This window comes from Sylvia atricapilla, chromosome W, assembly GCF_009819655.1.
Source record: "Sylvia atricapilla isolate bSylAtr1 chromosome W, bSylAtr1.pri, whole genome shotgun sequence".
NCBI classification, from domain to species: Eukaryota; Metazoa; Chordata; class Aves; order Passeriformes; family Sylviidae; genus Sylvia; species Sylvia atricapilla.
The window spans coordinates 15363752-15384050 of record NC_089173.1 but is presented as its reverse complement, the minus strand read 5'-3'; the positions used below and the strand labels follow the sequence as shown (position 1 = coordinate 15384050).

At 42.2% G+C, this 20299-nt stretch overlaps 1 protein-coding gene across 1 annotated transcript in view; it reads left to right on the top strand.

Moving 5' to 3' along the window:
- LOC136373347 (ribosomal protein S6 kinase alpha-6-like) overlaps window positions 1-20299 on the top strand; it is a 47619-nt gene that overhangs the window by 26364 nt on the left and 956 nt on the right. Inside the window, 15 exon segments of the mRNA XM_066338248.1 lie at window positions 1159-1265; window positions 1529-1566; window positions 2638-2780; window positions 3544-3614; window positions 4895-4983; window positions 5401-5465; window positions 13528-13630; window positions 14684-14808; window positions 15092-15214; window positions 15669-15758; window positions 16417-16579; window positions 17020-17177; window positions 17576-17652; window positions 18364-18481; window positions 19529-19669. Coding sequence (XP_066194345.1) covers window positions 1159-1265; window positions 1529-1566; window positions 2638-2780; window positions 3544-3614; window positions 4895-4983; window positions 5401-5465; window positions 13528-13630; window positions 14684-14808; window positions 15092-15214; window positions 15669-15758; window positions 16417-16579; window positions 17020-17177; window positions 17576-17652; window positions 18364-18481; window positions 19529-19669 — 1611 coding nt within the window.

Sequence of the window (20299 nt, the reverse complement as noted above, 5' to 3'; positions counted from 1 at the left end):
GATGAGTGTGTAATGAAGTTTTTATTGCTAATATTTAATGAAGATGACTTGCATAATGTTAAACTTGACCCAGAGAACAGCTTTAGATGTCATAATGGGGAGATGGTAGATTAGCATTTAGCATCACTATATTCTGAGATTTGCATTTTGGCTGCTCCAAGGAGTAATGAAATCCAAGGTTTCCCTTTGCTCTTTTGAAAGAGATGAAACCCAGCATGAACACTGCTCTTTAAAGGTGTGAAGGTGACACTGTGTGGAGTGTAACAGCTTCATTGTTCACCCAAGGTCAGCACCTGTCATTATGGAAATCAGAGAATATTCTGTGCCTGGAGAACAGATCACACCTGAGCAATTCAGAGCAGTGGCACTGAATCAGGGAGCCCAGGTACTTCCCTTCCAGCCTTGCTCAGTGGCTGCACTCCCCATTCCTGCTGGATTCAGCAAATTAGGGAATAGTTCCCTTAAAGCTCAAATTCAGTCCAGCCATTTAAAGATTCCAAGCTCCTCCAGCAATTTGTAGAACATGACAAGAGCCAAAGCAGGCACAGTTTTTCTATAATAAATTAGAAGCAATCTGTGGAGTATTCAGGACAGAAATGCATCTCTGCTCTAGAAGTAACATCAATATTTCAGTGTCTCACCAGGCTTCTTTAATTTTACTTTTTTTTCCTAAGAGCAGAGTAGGTTCTTCAACTCCCAGGCAGTCCTTGTTATTGCCACCAGTGTTTTATTCTGCATGCTTTTTTCCTAAATGATTTTTGCTTTTTTTTCCTAAATCTTGTTAATGTGAATTCACACTCACCCAATACAGCAGCCATATATTAAATTTTATGATGTGGTGCAAAACTGTCTGGGATTGTGGCAGGAGGAGTGCTGGGTGTCAATTACACCAAATATAACAATTAATTTATTATCTAAAATTTAGTTAATGCTGTGCAGTAATGCTGATGGTTTTATTTAAGTACTGCAGCTAGTTCTTTGTGTACTTTATAATTAACAGATATTAGTAAGTCATTTCTCTTAGCTGAACTCATGAGTTCACAAGGGACTTTAAAAACTAAGTTTGAAATTTAGGCAGACAGGACTATATTTTTTTTAGATTGCAGTTTTAAAAACTGAAGACAAGATCAGAAGGTAAATCTATACAGTTCTTATTAGGTTATGTTTACAGAGGAAGATGTGAAATTCTACCTCGCAGAACTGGCCCTTGCTTTGGATCACCTTCACAGCTTGGGAATTGTGTACAGGGACCTGAAGCCAGAAAAGTAAAGTAAAATGTATTTTACCACTATTATGTGTATTTTGCTTGTTGCTTTACCTTTTCCACTGTAAAAATTAAAACTATTTCTGTTAAGACTTTGTAAAGAAATACAAAATCTAAAACACGTATCTGTGGTTTAAATGAAATAATGTTTGCTCGTTAAAGTAATAACAGAATTGAATATCATTGTTTTTATCTTATATTTTTCATGTTTTATGTAAACATCTCTCTTTATATGTTTTGGTGAATGTGAATTTTAATTTTCAGCATTTTGCTTGATGAAGCAGGACATATCAAGTTAACAGGTAGGCACCACTAATTAATAAAGCCCTTTGTAAATAAGTGGTTTTGAGTTTCTGTATTATCAATTTTAAATGCATAAAAAATTGCAGAAAATAATTCTGTGATGAACAAGCCAAATACATATATTCTAGAAAATTATGTATATAAAAGACTGAGTATTTGGGAAACAAAATGCTATAAATTTCTGAAAGCTTTAAATTACATTGAAGGTGATGATTTTGTACTAAAGATTGCATCATATATTTTAATCTAAGATATTGATGTTAGATTCCAAGAGAAAATGAAGTTTTTTAAACCCTCAAAGACTTGATAGAATAATGGTGATGGAAATCAGGTTTATAAAATGCATACCTTTTAAAAATTCTGCTATATTTAAATACAATTCAGTCCTAAATTTCTCACTTCCTTCTGAAAGTGGAAATAGTGGATGGGATCATTGATTAGCGATCATTGATTAGCAATCATTTTCCCCTGTGAAAAAAAGGGTGTTTGAGAGCTGAGCAAATGTCAAGGACTTGTGTATTCACTGTATTCAAAACAGGGAAAAAAGTGTTCTGGGAATGAAATATTCTGGGAATGCAGGGCTGTTCTGTACTGAACTTGAGGCAAGTTACAGAACCATGTTGCCTTATGTAACAACAATAATTTTAGTATGTTTTTATTTATTCATCATTCAGTAAGACCAGACCATGCAGGCTGCATTCCCTTTGAAACTGATTTTTACTTTTATCCAATTTTATGTGTGAATAAAGCAGGCAGTAAACAGGAAATAAGAACTTCTGAGTATCTTAGAGCTCTAAACATGTAGGATTTCAAATGTCAAGTTATTTCAGTGATAATTTTGATGACTAATAATGAATTTAATGACTTTTAGAATGGTTTTAGAGGTGTGTAGAGGTGCTATCTCCAGATACCTGCAGTCTCTTGTTTCACAGAGAGCTGTGCTAATCATATATCTGAAAATAACCAGCCCAAACCTCTCAACGCTTGCATTTTGAATTGCCATTTATTGATTGATTTGTTTTCCCCTGAAGTTCTTTACTGGCTGAGTTCTTGTGATGCTGTTTTTGTAGACTTTGGACTCAGCAAGGAATCAGTAGACCAAGAGAAGAAGGCCTATTCTTTCTGTGGTACTGTAGAGTACATGGCGCCTGAAGTGGTAAACAGGCGAGGGCACAACCAGAGTGCTGACTGGTGGTCCTTTGGGGTCCTCATGGTACTGTATTTGCCTCTTGCTTCCCTTGCTAAGCTCCCACAAATGCACTTAGAATAAGCTTGTCCAGTTCTGATTAGGGATGCTTGGATAAGGGGGGACAATTTAATGACTGAATTACTACTGGGTGGAATAAAATTGACTTTTCACACCTAAAGAATGTTTATCAGGCACCTGAAAAATCTTGTCATCTGTTAGTTAAAACCAGTTGTAGTCAGTGTGAGACTTCACTTTGTATATTTATTTCGCATGTTACTTGATAGTTACATTTAAAAACAGATTTGAAGACTTGGTTTTAAGGAATATTAATGGCATTTCTGTGAGAGTGAGCCTGTGGAAGGAGTGCTGGAGTGGAATAGTGAGATCAGTCAGTAACTACTGCCACTTCTGTGCTTGCTGGGATGTGTTAGAGCATCAGCCTGACATGCAGATGGACTTGAAAAGTAAAGTACTGCTCTAGAATTTACCATTCTTGCAGTTTTTGGAATATGACAACATCTAAAACCTGGTTGTAGAGGAGATTTTATTACTTTCAAGTAGCTTCCTGATGTATAATATTCCTCAATCATCATCATGCTACACTTGCCACTGTTATCATCATGTAAACTGCAAGTGAGAGTAGAATTTTAGATTTGGGAACACTTCCATAATCTTTTCAAAGTTCAACCAGCGTAATGTAGAGGTAGGAAAGAGTGCAGTGCTTAACACTTTGTTTCAGCAGTTGGGGGAAGAAGTGTTGATTTAGATTAACATTTGTTCTTTCCAGTTTGAAATGCTTACTGGTACCCTGCCATTTCAAGGTAAAGATCGAAATGAGACTATGAATATGATACTAAAGTAAGTATATCTCCTTCCTTTTTCAGAAGTCCGAAAATGTCATTTTAAACATGTTTTAACAGCTTTAACTCCTTGTGCAGCCAGGTCTTGTGGAAGATGTCCCCATGGCCGGGGATAGAACAAGATGAGCTTTAAGGTCCCTTCCAACCCAAACCATTTTATGATTCTAAGAGCACTGATCTGCAACAGGAGCAAAAAGCAAAGCCCCTTGATAAGCTTTACATCCCAGACTGTGAAGTACCATTAAGTATCCCCAGCAATTAAAATCTCAGGGATGAATCTGTACTTTGATTGTAGGCATATAATAAAGATAAGAACAGTGCAGTGACTGAGAGTAGCTTGATTTACACTCCTGTTGTTTTTACACTCCCTTGCTACTGTTACAGCACACCTTGTTTTGTAAGCAGCAGGTGATCAGGTGTTGCTTTGTGTACAGATGTGTGGAGAGCCCTTACTTGCTCAAATTCTCATCTTAAATTACCCCAGTTACAACAGAAGCTGTTGGACTGGACAAACTGGGTGAGCTGGTGCTCAGTGAGTGGAGCTGTTGGGCAAATATGTTCTCATCTGTCTGTGCTCAGCTAACAGTTTCCTCCTGGCACAGGCAGAGCCTTGGGCCCTGTGAGGGGTGATGGGGAAGGGGATGAGGGGGAAACTGTTCTTCCCAGAACAGGGCACTTGGAACTTGCCCTTAGAGAGAGTTCATGGTGGTGTTGCCTGTGAAAGGGTGGATTAGACCACAAGCTGCCTCCCTTGCAGCTCCCAGTGATGCTGCAGTTCTGCACAAGAATTTCCTGCCTTGGCATTAGAGTTTCCATTAAATAAAATAAATGGTGAAGTCAGTGGGCTTCAATATGATGGCTCAATGAGCCCTGGAGGAATAGTAGCAATCCCTTCAAGGGCAGGTAATATGGGATTTGGTGAGTCTCTTCTCAGTTACTGGTAGTTATTTTGGTAAAAACTTCTTGGTGACATGAAGATATGTTTGAAAATACTTACATATTCCTGAGATAATTATTTTACTCTCTTTCAGCATAAAGCTTGCTTTTGGGGACTTGTGTGGGGTTTGGTGGTTTTGGTCTGATGTGTTTGTTCTTTGTTGGTTTTTATTTTAAACCCCTTCTGTAATAGGAAACTTAAAAAATTGGTGAGTTAAGTATGTGCACTCTACAAGGCTTTGGAATAGATCCTTGATACATCAAACTGTGGAGTGAAATCTATGTAGACAGTTTTTACTAAGATAAATTTCTTCCTCTGACTTGTTCTCTGTTTTCTTTTAGAGCAAAGCTGGGAATGCCTCAGTTCCTCAGCCCTGAAGCACAAAGTCTCCTGAGGATGTTGTTTAAAAGGAACCCATCAAATAGATTGGGTTGGTTCATTTATTTGGATCTTTAAATAATCAACTCAGCCTAACTTTTTATTAAAAAAAAAAAAAGTAGTTGCTAGAGACTCTCAAGCTTTGGGTGATCAGTAACATTTGGGTACCATTTCCTGTTAGTTTGGATCATGACTTCCTGAGATTGGCCAAGGAATGGTCAAAATGTGGGATCAGTGACTTAGGAGTGAGACAATGACAGTGTCACAGCAAAGAATACTGACACTGTATTTGTGGGCTTCTTGTGCTCTCTTTGCCTCCCTGGGTATTTTACATCCTTGCAATATTTCAGTATTCACAGTTCCCTCAAATAACTATGTCTGCAAACTTTTTAGAAATGAACTAATTTTTAGTGCAATCTTCAAAGACTTTACCCACGAGTGTGTTCAATACAATATTTCTTTTGTTCAGGAGCTGGTTCAGATGGAGTTGAAGAAATCAAGAGACATCCTTTTTTTTCTACTGTTGACTGGAATGTGAGTACAAAAGGATCTGAATGATAAAGCTGTTGTTAATTTTTCTGTGTGTTGTAGCATTTGTATAAGTATTTACATCTGAATAGGGCACAGCAAACACTGCATTACTGCTGACTGGCACATCCTGGCTTCTGTAATTCCTTGGCATCTGAAGCTGCAAGTATTTACTGCAGATAGGGAGTATGAATTATAAATTGTGCATTTACTTTTTAAATAATTAAGAGTTGCAGCATTCTCAAGCCGAAATTGTCCATTAGAGCATTTGGAGGTGGGAGAAGCTGCTGGTGTTCCCAGGAATCCCTCAGGAAGTGTCTGTCCAGTGCTCCCTGCAGGGCACAACAGCTCCCTATGGCTGTAACTGTCCTGGACTTCCCTCTGCATTACCCAGTCACAGGTCAGGAATTAACTCAAGTGCTCCAAGATGATCCAAAGTCTACAAGATCACAACTTCTGGCTTCAGTTCCTCATGAGCACTTTATGATTCTGCTCTGTGGCTCACTCATCCTCTGAGCTGTGTTTGCCAGAAATGTTCTCAAAGCCAGGGTGCTCTGTGTGAAATAAATCCCCTCTTTGCTGTGATGGAATAAATAAGATGTGGCTGTGCTGGCAGAACTGCAGCCACCCAGGGCAGTGCTGTGCTCACCTATTTCTTGAAGCCCCTCATCATTATCCATCTATTTATCTCCTGTATTTATTTCTGAAAAGTGATTTTCTAGCTGTATTCGTGCAGCAGCTACCTCAGAGTCTGTTCAGCAACAAGTTTTTACTAACAGCAGAACTTCACTGCTTTATGTGAATATACTTCAGAAGTTGTTGTCTTGTTTGGCTTGATTATTGACTTTTTTTTTTCCTTTTGAAGGGACTGATGTTGAAATAAATTCCAGCAGGGAAATTTGAAAGCTCAGCAGTTCTAGCTCTTTCTTCTTTTTTTTTTTTTTTTTTTTTTTTTTTTTCAATTTGACAATAATTTATATTTATTTCACTCTGGTGGTGTTGATGACACTTCTGTATTTTACCTATTTCTTTGGGATGAATTTAAGTCTCCTTTCCTTGTTGTTGGTTGTTTGGCTGTTTTGGGTTTTTTTTAACTGAAATATACTGTATGCTTTTGTGGAGGAAGGTTAAATTGAAAAAAACGGCACAAAATGGGTCTGAAAGAAGGAGAGAAATGGCAAGGAAATGCTCTTAGAACTTCCTGAATTTTGCATGGAGATTCAACATTTTTGGCATGAAGTTTTTTGTTCCTTGGCTGTAAATGGGATTTATTGCAGATTTGAGATCTTCCCCTGTCCTGGTTTGGAGTAAATTAGGGAAGAACCTCCAAAAGGAGTCCCCTAAACCAAACCTCCACCACCCCTTCCCCCCCCCCAGCCCTGGGTTCGGGAAGGAAAACACCTCGGAGGAAAGTGGAAAAACCGGTTTATTGACAAAAATACACTCCCCAACACCGAATAGTGGGAAAAGACGGGTTACTGTGATGAGGAGGGTGCTGACGCGTCTCTCTCTGGCCCGGGACTTCTCCAACTTCTAAGGTCAGGTCAGGTCCGGAGCTGGTTCAAACCTTGGGGGGGGGGGAAGAAGGAAGGAGGGAAAAAAACCCAAACAGAAGCAGCGGGGGGGAAGAAAAACGGCGGCAGGGGCAGCCGGAGAGCAAAGTGAAGAAGGCAAAAGCAGCTGAACTAGCAAAAGCAAGAGCCGAAAACAGGAAAAAAAAAGCAAGAACGAACTGCAGGCTCCCGCCCAAGAGGGTGGGATTCAGCTGCGAGACATAACAATATATTCAAGATATGGGATGGATATATGGGATAGGAGGCAGCTCAACCCAGAACATTCCACCCCTTATCCCATATATTCATCCAATTAAAACTTTCATCTCACTTACTCAGACCTTTGACACTTACACATTTCCGTCTGTCTTACTTGCTCAGACCTTCGACACTTATACATTTCCTTCTGTTTCATGTCTAACTGATCTAACGTGCAGCCAATGGTAGTAACATTCAGCACATATCAATCTTACCCCATATTCAGATCTCCCTGAGGTACACATCGCATTGTTCCATCTTTCTGCATTGTCCACCATGTACAGCATTGTCCACCATGTACAACCCGGTCCTTGAGCAGAGACAACTCCACGGATGGGTTTGCCTGTACTCGAATCAGGGTTGATCCATACTGTCTTTCCCAACAAACCTCTAACATGGGCCACTGGGACTTTATCTCCATCTACTATATTAAGGTGCTGGGACTGAGCAGGACCCGCTCGGTTGGTGGAACCTCGAGTGTTAACTAACCAGGTGGCTTTTGCTAAATGCTGCTCCCAATTTTTTAAGGACCCTCCACCCAATGCTTTCAGGGTGGTTTTTAAAAGCCCATTGTACCTCTCCACTTTACCCACGGCTGGTGCATGGTAGGGGATATGATATACCCATTCAATGCCATGTTCACTAGCCCAGGTTTTAATAAGATTATTTTTGAAATGAGTCCCATTGTCTGACTCAATTCTCTCAGGAGTGCCGTGCCTCCAAAGGACCTGCTTTTCAAGGCCCAGGATGGTGTTGCGGGCTGTAGCATGAGACACAGGGTAGGTTTCCAACCATCTTGTGGTGGCTTCTACCATGGTCAGCACATGACGCTTGCCTTGGCGGGTTTGAGGCAGTGTGATGTAATCAATCTGCCAGGCCTCCCCATACTTGTACTTAGACCACCGCCCTCCATACCAGAGAGGCTTCATCTGCTTGGCTTGCTTAATGGCAGCGCACGTCTCACAGTCACTGATAACTTGAGAAATGCTGTCCATGGTTAAATCCACCCCTCGGTCTCGTGCCCACTTATAGGTGGCATCTCTACCTTGTTGACCTGAGGCATCATGGGCCCATTGTGCTAGAAATAACTCTCCCTTGTGCTCCCAGTCAAGATCTATCTTCAACTCCCCTATCTTTGCAGCTTGATCTACCCGCTGATTATTTTGCTGCTCCTCATTAGCTCTACTCTTGGGGACATGGGCATCTACATGGCGAATCTTCACAGGTAGGTTTTCTAACCGGGCAGCGATATCTTTCCACTCTTCAGCAGCCCAAATTGGTTTCCCTCTACGCTGCCAGTTCGCCTCTTTCCATTTCTTCAGCCATCCCCACAGAGCATTGGCTACCATCCAAGAATCAGTATACAGATAGAGCCTTGGCCACTTCTCTCTCTTTGCAATATCTAGGGCCAGTTTAATGGCTTTGAGTTCAGCAAATTGACTGGATCCACCCTCTCCTTCAACGACCCCTACGATGTGTCGTGTGGGGCTCCATACAGCTGCCTTCCCCCTCCGACCCATCCCTATGACACGGCAGGAACCGTCGGTGAATAAAGCGTAACATATTTCCTCTGCTGGCAACTGGTCGTATGGCGGAGCTTCCTCAACCCGGGTCACTGGTTCTTGTTCTTCATCTGCAACACTGAAACTTTCACCTTTCGGGCCAGTTTGTAATTACTTCCAAAATTCCAGGGCGATTCAATTTCCCAACTTGAGGACGTTGTACAACGAGGGCAATCCACTTGCTCCAGGTAGCCCTGGTGGCGTGGTGGGTGGAGGGACCCTTTCCTCTAAACATCCACCCTAGCACTGGTAGTCGGGGTACCAGGAGGAGTTCTGCTTCTGTACCTATGACCTCTGAGGCGGCCCGAACCCCTTCATAGGCTGCTAGAATTTCCTTTTCTGTTGGAGTATAGCTGGCTTCTGACCCTCGGTAACTTCAACTCCAAAATCCCAGTGGTCGGCCTCGAGTCTCCCCAGGCACCTTCTGCCAAAGGCTTCAGGACAGACCGTGGCTCCCGGCTGCGGAATAGAGCACGTTCTTCACGTCCGGTTCCATCCTGACTGGGCCAAGGGCTACCGCGTGAGCAATCTCCTGTTTGATCTTAGTAAAAGTGTGTTGCTGTTCAGGGCCCCACTGGAAAGTGTTTTTCTTGCGAGTTACCAGGTGGAGAGGGCTTACAATCTGACTATATTCTGGAATATGCATCCTCCAAAAACCTATGACACCTAGGAAAGCTTGTGTCTCCTTCTTGTTAGTTGGTGGAGACATCACTGTGATCTTATTGATGACATCAGTGGGAATCTGACGCCGTCCATCTTCCCACTTAATTCCCAGGAACTGAATTTCTCTAGCAGGTCCTTTAACTTTGCTCTTCTTGATGGCAAAACCAGCTTTCAGGAGAATCTGGATAATCTTCTCTCCTTTTTCAAACACTTCAGCTGCAGTGTTCCCCCACACAATGATGTCATCGATGTACTGCAGATGTTCTGGAGCCTCACCTTCTTCCAATACAGTTTGGATCAATCCATGACAAATGGTAGGACTGTGCTTCCACCCCTGGGGCAGTCGATTCCAAGTATACTGCACACCCCTCCAGGTGAAAGCAAACTGAGGCCTGCATTCTGCAACCAGAGGAATGGAGAAAAAGGCATTGGCGATGTCAATAGTGGCATACCACCTTGCTGCCTTGGACTCCAGCTCATACTGGAGTTCCAGCATGTCCGGCACGGCAGCGCTCAGCGGTGGAGTCACTTCATTCAATGCCCTGTAGTCCACAGTCAATCTCCATTCTCCATCCGACTTGCGCACAGGCCAGATGGGGCTGTTAAAGGGTGAGTGGGTTTTACAGACCACCCCTTGGCTCTCCAACTCACGAATCATTTTGTGGATGGGAATCACTGCATCTCGAGCTGTTCTATAGTGCCGCCGATGCACTATAGAAGTGGCGACTGGCACCTGCTGATCTTCCACCTTCAACAATCCCACAGCAGATGGGTCATTCGATAGTCCAGACAGGGTGTTCAGTTGCTTAACACCCTCTGTTTCTACAGATGCTATTCCAAATGCCCATCTGAATCCCTTTGGGTCTTTGAAATACCCATTCCGAAGAAAATCTATGCCCAGAATATACGGGGCCTCTGGGCCGGTCACATTCAGGTGTCTCTGCCAGTCCTTTCCAGTCAGGATCACCTCAGCCTCCAACAAAGTCAACTCTTGTACTCCCCCGTCACCCCGGCAATGGAAATTGGTTCTGCCCCCACATGTTCCGATGGCACCAAAGTACATTGTGATCCAGTGTCAACCCAAGCCTCATGTCTCTGTGGCGCCGATGTGCCAGGCCATCGAATCCACACAGTCCAAAACACACTATTCTCCCCAACCTCTACCTGGCTAGAGGCAGGGCCCCTCTAAGCCTGATTATCTTTCTTTCTCTGGACATATGTCCTAGAGGTTCCCTCCAGGGGATCAGACATATCATCATCGTCCCGACTGCAGACAAGTGGTGCTGCTCTCTGTTTAGTAGGACTTCCTCTTTGAATCCTACCTTCTTTCAATTTACACACCCGTTGTGCCAGAGCAGCAGTGGGTTTTCCGTCCCACCTCCTCATGTCCTCCCCAGCTTCACGCAAGAAGACCCACAACTCGGTTCTCGGAGTGCGCCTTCTCTCCCCAACAGAGGTACGCCCGCGTTGAACACCAGGGCCTCTAATTTTAATGGCTGAAACTTGGAGGAAGTCCTCCCTAATCTCTTCCCTGAGTTTTTTGTGATTTTCCTCTAATTTATCTTCCAATTTCTGCAGTCGTGTTTCCACAGCTGCAAACCTGGCGTGAGTTGGGCCATGTACTGAATCAGCATATGCTCGAAGCTTCCTTGCCATATCGAGCACAGTCTCATATGTCTCCTCCCGCTTCATTATTGCTAGAGCAGAAGCGTATTCAGATGGCCCAAGTCGTACAAGTTTTTGCCACATCACGGGTGTACATAGTACCAAGTCTGGGTTCTTAATATTTAGGTCATCTGAGAAGACGATCTCCACCACTGCCATTTCTCTCAAGCGTTGAATCCCTTGTTCTATGGTCTTCCACTGGGTCTGCTGCATGTAGAGGTCGTCTGCACACAGGTATCTTTGTGCCACACTTCCCAGGACTCGTTCCCAGAGACTGCAAGGGGTAGCTACCCTCATCATTCCTTGGTCAATAATGGATCATGTGACAGGGAGCCCAAATGCCTTGCTTCAGTGCCATCCAGAATTGTAGCTTCGCCTGCAGCATCCCAGAGACGGACTAACCAACTAATTATAGACTCATCTGGTCGTCGAGTGTAATCCTTTCTCAAACCTCGAAGGTCCTTCAGGGAAAAAGCATCAATAGTGGGTCCTGATCTTGTGCCAGCTGCTTGGACATTTGATCTTAGGCCAGTTGGTCCAGCTTCCAACCGGGTGTCAGTTGGTTCAGCTTCTGATTTTACATCAGTTTGTCCAGCTTCTGATTGGGTGTCCTCGGGAGGCCTTGAGGGCCCTTCACCTTCATCATCATCATCCTCTACTGGTCGATCAGTCTTTCGTGCTCTCTTTGCCCCTGCGACTGCCAGTGTCTTAGACTCCCTGTCTGGTTTAGCTGTTGGCCTGGAGCCCGGGATATTAGCTGCAGCCTGAGTGACTGGGGTGGTAACTAGCTTATCTCCCTGTTCCCTTTCTTTTATCTGCTGTCCTTCAGTATCTAGCAGACTACGGTAAACGTATGCCAGGGCCCAGCTCACTGCAATAATCCTTTTCTCCTTAGTATTACCACGGCACTTCTCTTTCAAATACTTCGCCACCTCAGCTGGGTTCTGAATTTGTTCAGATGGGACGTCCCAGACTATAGGATCAGAAAATTCCTTTAAAATTTGGCCCATATCTTCCCATTTCCCACTCCACTCAAGATTCCTCTTTGTGGGCTTTACCCCTAAATCAGGAGTCTCATTAGCCCCTTTGGAAATCTCAGCTTTTATTTTATATAAACTGCAGACAGTATAGAAAAGACTTACTAGATTAAATGCCAGAAAGATGGTCTCTTTAACACTCAGGGGAAACTGAAGATTTTCTAATAGAGATGTAAAAAATTCAAAGGAGAAGAGGGAAGACAGAGGCTGAAAAAACTCTCCCCCTGCTTCTCCCCTAACAAACTGAATGCACCACCATAACAACGAACTATACACTCCTGGAACAGATTTAAGCATCTTAACAGCCCTCCTATAAAGCATCACAAACAAGCCCAGCCCAATGAATATTCTGGTTAGTGCCCCACGGCCCCAAAAACTACGTATTAGTAGCAATACCAGAGCTTTTTCTAAGTAAGGGAATAACCCTAGGTACCACAGAGGTATTAAAACCTCAAAAACCCCTGGGGACCAGAAATATTGGCAGGCTTTCACCCCGAATGACATTATGAATCCAGAAAAACATCCCAATACACCCACAAAACAACTAGAACCACCAATATTATTATTAAGGTTTTTCCACTTTCTCTGGCCCTTTCCCGGCCAACGCACCAAGAAATGTCCTGGTTTGGAGTAAATTAGGGAAGAACCTCCAAAAGGAGTCCCCTAAACCAAACCTCCACCACCCCTTCCCCCCCCCCCAGCCCTGGGTTTGGGAAGGAAAAATACCTCGGAGGAAAGTGGAAAAACCGGTTTATTTTAAAAGACGGGTTACTGTGATGATGAGGAGGGTGCTGACGCGTCTCTCTCTGGCCCGGGACTTCTCCAACTTGTCAGGTCAGGTCAGGTCTGGAGCCGGTTCAAACCTTGGGGGGGCGGGGGGGGGGAAGGAAGGAGTGAAAAAAAACCAAACAGAAGCAGCGGGGGGGAAGAAAAACGGCGGCAGGGGCAGCCGGATCGCAAAGCAAAGCGAAGCGAAGAAGGCAAAAGCAGCCGAGCTAGCAAAAGCAAGAGCCGAAACAGGAAAAAAAAAAAAAAAAGAACGAACTGCAGGCCCCCCCCAAGAGGGTGGGATTCAGCTGCGAGACATAACAATGTATCCAAGATATGGGATGGATATATGGGATAGGAGGCAGCTCAACCCAGAACATCCCCTGATTTAGTTTGGTGGATTAGAAAAACCTGGAATAGAGCTTTGAGAACGGGCAGTTCCTTGCCAAGACGGATGTGCCTGACACTGGTTGAGGTCTTTCTCCTTTACCCTTTATTTTGGCAAAATAACAGCGCTCATGGAAGCTTCACTGACTCTTAAATCTTTGTCCTTCTCTTTCAGAAACTGTTCAGAAGAGAAATTCAGCCTCCATTCAAACCTGCCTCTGGAAAGCCAGAAGATACTTTCTGTTTTGATCCAGAATTCACAGCAAAAACACCAAAAGGTAACTGTGCATGGCTATAAATGGGTGAGGTATGTGGGGTAGGAGGGTTAAATGAATGCTAAAACAACAAGCAGAAAAGCCAGGGACAAAGTTAAATGGAAAGGTTGCACCAGGGTTCCAGTGCTTTGAAGGAGGATGTTCCCCTCAGCAGGTTTCTGTTCTTTGAATATTTTGCTAATCTTTGACTCAGGAAAAAAAAAATGGAATATTAAAAACTGGACTATGGTTTCTAGTTATGATTAAAGCCAGGCATGCAGTGTTTGAGGGGAAGTATTTATACGAAAAGTAAACTCAATTTGATTGCAGTAGTGATTCTTTTTAGGGTCAGTATTTCATTGATAATGCCTTGCTTAAAGAAACATTAGCTATTATCATTATTGTTACTTGGTCTGCTTCAAGTTTCACTTCAGGTTTTCTTTTGTAAATTTTTTTTTCCTGCTGCATCCAGCTTCTAAACCCTCTTCCCACGTTTGTTTGGAAAAGGTCTGTGCTCTTAATAGAGTACACAAAATTATTGAGCTGTGCTCACTGTGAGATTTCAGACAGTGAATTCAGAGGTGCACAGAATATAACCTGAGGAAAACTTAATTCTAATAATTCAGGGATATTTTTTTCAGTGAAAATTTTCTAATTGGATATTCTTGTGTTGCCTCACTTGTGCCTTGCCAGCAGCTCATTCACCACTGAACCAGCACATTCTGTTGTTGCTCTTCTGTGTTACAAAGCTGTTGAGCACAAGACAATGATCTTTATTTCTTTTCCATAAGTAGTTTTGCTTCAGTAAACTTCATCCTTAGAACATGTGTTCTCACATAAATTCCTGCAGTGCTTTGCAGTTTTTATCTAAACCCTGGAATACTTGTTTGTGTTTGTTACTGAAGCAAGAGAGCACAGATAACAAACAAGAAGTTTTATTTATTATTTGACATTGATGTTCCTCTTCTTTGCTGTCCTTCCCTCACGATGGTTTTTATAACATACCTCTCCGGAATGTTATGAAATGGCCTTGCTGAGATGTAGCCACACTAATCCTGTGTGTCTGTGTGCCCCCAGATTCTCCAGGGGTCCCACCCAGTGCAAACGCCCACCAGCTCTTCAAGGGATTTAGTTTTGTTGCAACTACTACTGTAGAAGACCATAAAATATCACCCCTCACCAATATCCTGCCCATAGTCCAGGTAATGCTTTGCTTTTTGAGAAACTTCTTTGACATGTCAAAGGCTTACCAATATTCGGTATTTAGAGTTGTTCTTGCTTTGTTGAGGAGACCACTATAAAACATGTCTTATTAAATACTTCCATATTTTTGATTTTTAAAAGTGAGTTACTGTTTCTTTGGAGGCAGAATTTCAAAGAAAAATCATGAGCAAGCAGGAGAAACTTCTGCTGTTGGTACCAGTGTAATGGCAAAGAGAATTCTGTTGCTTTAGATAACTATTTGCCTGTGTTTTTTTAAAGCAGCTTCACGGAAACAGTGCACAGTTCACTGATGTCTATGAACTGAAGGAAGATATTGGTGTAGGCTCCTACTCTGTTTGCAAGAGATGTATCCACATAGCTACAAATATGGAGTTTGCTGTGAAGGTATTAGCATAAATTCCACTCTGATATTCTGAAAATATTAGCTAGTAGATTTGAAAACTTGTATTTGTGAATTTTCCAGTTATTGTGGCTGTTTGTGTTCATAAGTTACAATCTTGAAAGCTGAAAATCCTGTACAATGATGGGAACACCTGAAATAAAATGGGATTCACAAGGGTGGAACTGGGCTGCAGAGAATTAGTGATGCTTCAGACCAGTGCATTTCCTTGTTCAGTGGAGCAGGACAGGCTGCATTAATGATAGAGTTTTAACAAAGATAGAGCAAGAAACTAATAAATGTGATTAGAAGCTGGAAGATTATTACTCATTATTAGTAAGAAGTAATGAACTCTAGGATTTTTGTATTCTGTTGTTTAAATGAGAATCTAAATACAAAAAAAGTCTTTATTAAATAGAGTTTGCTTATGCAGGTTGTTTTTCCTGTTATATTTTGCAGATAATTGATAAAAGCAAAAGGGATCCCTCAGAAGAAATCGAGATTCTCATGCGTTATGGGCAACATCCAAATATTATTACTTTAAAGGATGTATGTACTTCCTTTTCTGCTGCCTCTTATTAGTCAGTGCTGAAAAAATAAATGCAGATGTAGGCAGTTTATTGGGATTCATTAAGTTTCTTTTACATAGAAAAATGTACTTGGAGAGCAGTATGTAATAGTAGAGGGAGTGTTTCAAAATACAACATTGTCCTGATACTAATTTTTTCTAAAGCCTGTTTAACCAGCCTGAAGTGAGAAATGATATAAAGGTTAGAAATGCCACATTTCTTCTTGTTTCAAAGGAGCAGCCAATGTGTTGGTAACCAAAAATGAAAAAAAAAAAAAAAAAAAAAGAAAGCAGTGGCCTGCGTGTTGTTATGTCTATGCCAGAATGACCCTCGAAGGGAAGAGCAGTAGGGAGTTGTAGGGCTGCTCTCCTCTTCCAACAAAAGTCCTTACACTGAAAAATGTAACTCAGAGTGATGAATTAACAACTTGAATTGAGAGTGATGAATTAACAGCTTGAGTCATGAACTCCCAGGATGACACATGAGCTGCCTTGCACTCCCTGCTTTGGCAGTCCCTGCTGTTTGTGCTGCCCGCTCCTGTGGGAGGAGGGGATTTCTGGGGATGTGTCACTGCAGATGTTGCCTTTTAATAGCTCAGAGTGTATTCTGTGTGAGTGCACTGTTCAACTTCTCCCCAGGTGTATGATGATGGCAGATTCATCTACCTGGTCACGGAGCTGATGAAAGGAGGGGAGCTGCTGGACCGGATCCTGAGGCAGAAATTCTTCTCGGAGCGGGAGGCCAGCGCTGTGCTCTTCACCATCGCCAAGACTGTCGACTACCTGCACTGCCAGGGAGTGAGTGAGCCCTCCCACCCCAGACCCCTGTCACAGCTCTGAAATTACTTCTCCCTTGCCCTGTGTGCTTTTCTTGGCTTGTTCTCATGCTACAGGATTTTGTATTTTATCACAAAGGTTATAATAGAAATAATAGAGTAATAGAAACAATTTACCCTGTCATCCTGGCAAAGCCTTTGGACTCTACACTTTATGAAACAGCAGATTTTTGTCCTGTTCTCCTTGTTGCCAAATGGTGATGTTGGTTCCAGTTGCATTATGAGCCAGGAGGTTTTTATTACATTACTTGAACTAGAATTTTTGGGTACTTTAAAGTTATATAGTTGTTTAAAACTCTCATAAGTATATTCATCTAGAGAATAGCTTGCATAAATTGTAAATTACAAACAGATGTACCTGCTCCTCCTAAATTGTGGCTTTTCTAATGTCTTTGCTTAAAGATAGTGCACCGAGACCTTAAACCCAGTAATATTTTATACACTGATGATTCAAACAATGCTGATTCCATCAGGATTTGTGATTTTGGATTTGCAAAACAACTTCGAGGAGAAAATGGACTACTTCTAACTCCCTGCTACACGGCAAACTTTGTAGCACCAGAGGTATTTCAAGCTGCTCTGTGTTTTCTTTATGCTGTTTTTGGTGCATCAAATGCTTAAACATTTCAGCAATGCTGGGAAAAAAACTTCAACAGTTCTGCTACTTTTCTTTAAATATAATCATGTATGCTTTTTAAACACTAAGGCAGGTGTTTATTATAAACCTGCTTTAAAAACAGCAGAGTTCACCCTCAAAAATAAGATGTAAGCCTGTTGAAAATCTTAAGAGATGACCTGGGAACAAGAAATATTGTTGGTATTTTATGCAACCTGTATATTAGAAAATCAATAATCAAATCTGACATGATCCAGGGATGGTCTTACCCTTCCTTAGGTTGTGATGTCGTTTTGGGGTGGTTTTTTTAATATATGACAAGTCTTTAACGCTCTTTGTTTCATAGGTTCTCATGAGACAGGGATATGATGCTGCTTGTGACATATGGAGCTTGGGAGTTCTCCTTTACACAATGTTGGCAGGGTGAGAATATTTCTGAGCTGTTTTGTTTATGTAAAATCCCAGAATGTTGCCTGAATCTTTGCTTCCATAGAAATGGTGAGGCATGGGCTCATGGAATGACACAGACACTCAGGCGGGACAGGCAGCTCTGAGTCAAAGCCAAATAAACCACATTTATCTCACAAGTAGGATCAAGGTTTCTCTTCCCATAGTGCAGGACTTCGGGGTTGAAAAGACTTCCCCCAGTTTTCAGGAGGGAATTTGGTCTGTGAAAATATGTGGTGGGTTTCTTTTTACCCTCCGGCCTCTTGTCCTCCACTGCATCCCCTTTACTCACCTTGTGTCTCCTGCCCCTGCTGCATTCCTGTGTAGAACACTCTGGGTTGTGATCTCTGGAGTTTCCTAAACACCCAAACCTGATGAAGCTCTAGGAAGCACCTAGTGGCCAAATGAGAGATGTTTGCTGAATTCTACTCTAACAGAAAAAGAGCAGATTTTTAGTCTTATGGCTGAATCCTGTCTATTGGAAATTATTCTCTTGATAAATCTGTGCTTCCCATTTAATATTAGAAATATTAATATTTAATAGTATATGTATATATTCTGTGATATGTTTCTGTTGGCAGTGGGATATTGACTCTGATTCACGAGATATTACCAATTTCTTGCAGTTTTTATCTAACAAGGGTTTTTTTTGGTTTGTTTTTGTTTTTGTTTTTTTTCTTTCACCAGCTATACTCCATTTGCCAATGGTCCCAATGATACTCCTGAGGAGATCCTAGTACGGATAGGCAGTGGAAAATTCTCTCTAAGTGGAGGCAACTGGGACACTGTTTCAGATGCAGCAAAGGTGTAAATGTGTTTTGGTTTTATATTTTTGTAGAATTCCAAATAAGTCTACTGAGCTTTATCAGCTCAATGAAGTCTACTGCTCTACAAGTGTAATTTGTTATTATTATCTGCAGACTTTATTGCAGGGAAGGATATCTGCTCCAACATTTTATTTAAAGACTCCATCTGTAATCAATATGGCTTCCCTGGGATGGTGTTGACCCATTCTGTGGGTATCTTAATCACCAGTGTTACCTTTTAAAAAGATCAGCATTAATATTAAATATTAATGTTTAAATATTTTTCCCGATCCTTTGGAACTGTACTACTGTTCATTTCAGTAGGAGTGATTCAGAATGCTTTTTGGCTGCTGCTGTCTTAGCATGAGAAATTCACTTCTGTATTTAAGATTGCTTCACATTTTGTACCTAAAACAAAGGGAACATTCTGTCAGCTTGCTCATATTTTGGTTTTATTTCAAACTATTGCTGTCTCTGTTCTGTGCCCTTCCCACCCACCTCTCCTTTGTACCAGTGTTATAATTAATCAGTAGCTTATTGCTAATTCTTCTAACAGGCAAAAACAAATGTCCATTGCTGTTGGCTTTATGCTTTATGTGGCTTCTTGAAGGAAAAATTCCTTGCTGGTGTCTCACTGTCTCTGAATTCAGTTGTAGTAAGGAGTCAGCAGAGCCCAAAGTGCAGAATGAACAAGGAGAGAGATTTGCAAATAATAGCTTTCCTCCATAAAATCTGCCTGCTACATTTGAATAGGATTTCTAGTCTTTTAAAGATTATATTCATAATAAACATGAAAGGCACAACAGTGAGTTGCTTTGCAATCAAGGCTGGCTCTGTTGAACTGCTCCAATAGTACCACACATTGTTCTCAGCCTTCTGCAGTGTCAGGGCACAGAATGATCCTGTTTGTCTGCTGATCTCTGTGTGTTGGCATTGTGTTAATCCCTCCACATCGGGTGCTTCTCTCATTGCTGCCATCTCTGCTGCTTTAAAGACCACCTAATATGATTTGGACTGAGCAATCTTTGTGTTTCCCTTCCCTGCAGGATTTGTTGTCACACATGCTGCACGTGGATCCCCACCAGCGGTACACGGCCGAGCAGGTGCTGAAGCATTCCTGGATTGCATGTAGGGACCAGCTGCCTCATTATCAGCTCAACAGGCAAGATGCCCCACATCTAGTAAAGGTAAACCCACCTGGGATGCTGCTTCAGCTGGGGGCTGTGCAAGGAGTTCAGTTGGTTTAGATCTACAGACAGAAGTCTCATTTTTTCTATTTGTTTTCTGTAGTATGAACACATTTAAGTTTTACATAGTGAGACAAATTGATGGAATGGTGGAATGGTTTGGGTTGTGAGGGACCTTAAAGCTGGACCATCCATCCCCTGCCATGGGCAGGGACAACTTTCACTGTCCCAGGCTGCTCCAAGCCCCATCCAACCTGGTCTTGGACACTTCCAGGGATCCAGGGGCAGCCACAGCTTCTCTGGGCAGGGCCTCCCCACCCTCACAGGGAAGAATTCCTTCCAAATATCCCATCTAACCCTGCCCTCTGGCAGTGGGAAGCCATTCCCCTTGTCCTGGCACTACATACCCTTGTATAAAGTCCCTCTTCAAATTAATTTAGTAAATAATTAATTTTAACCTCTCTGTAGAGGAAGATATTTTTGTGTGTGTTTTCTCTAAGGTAGTTCTTCAGTTGTCTCCTAAGTCAGGACCTGAGTAACCACTGAAATGGCTGTATTTGAGAAATTGGTGCTAATCTGGCTTGAAAGATACAAATTCTGACCTACATTAACAGGTCACTCCTACATCTA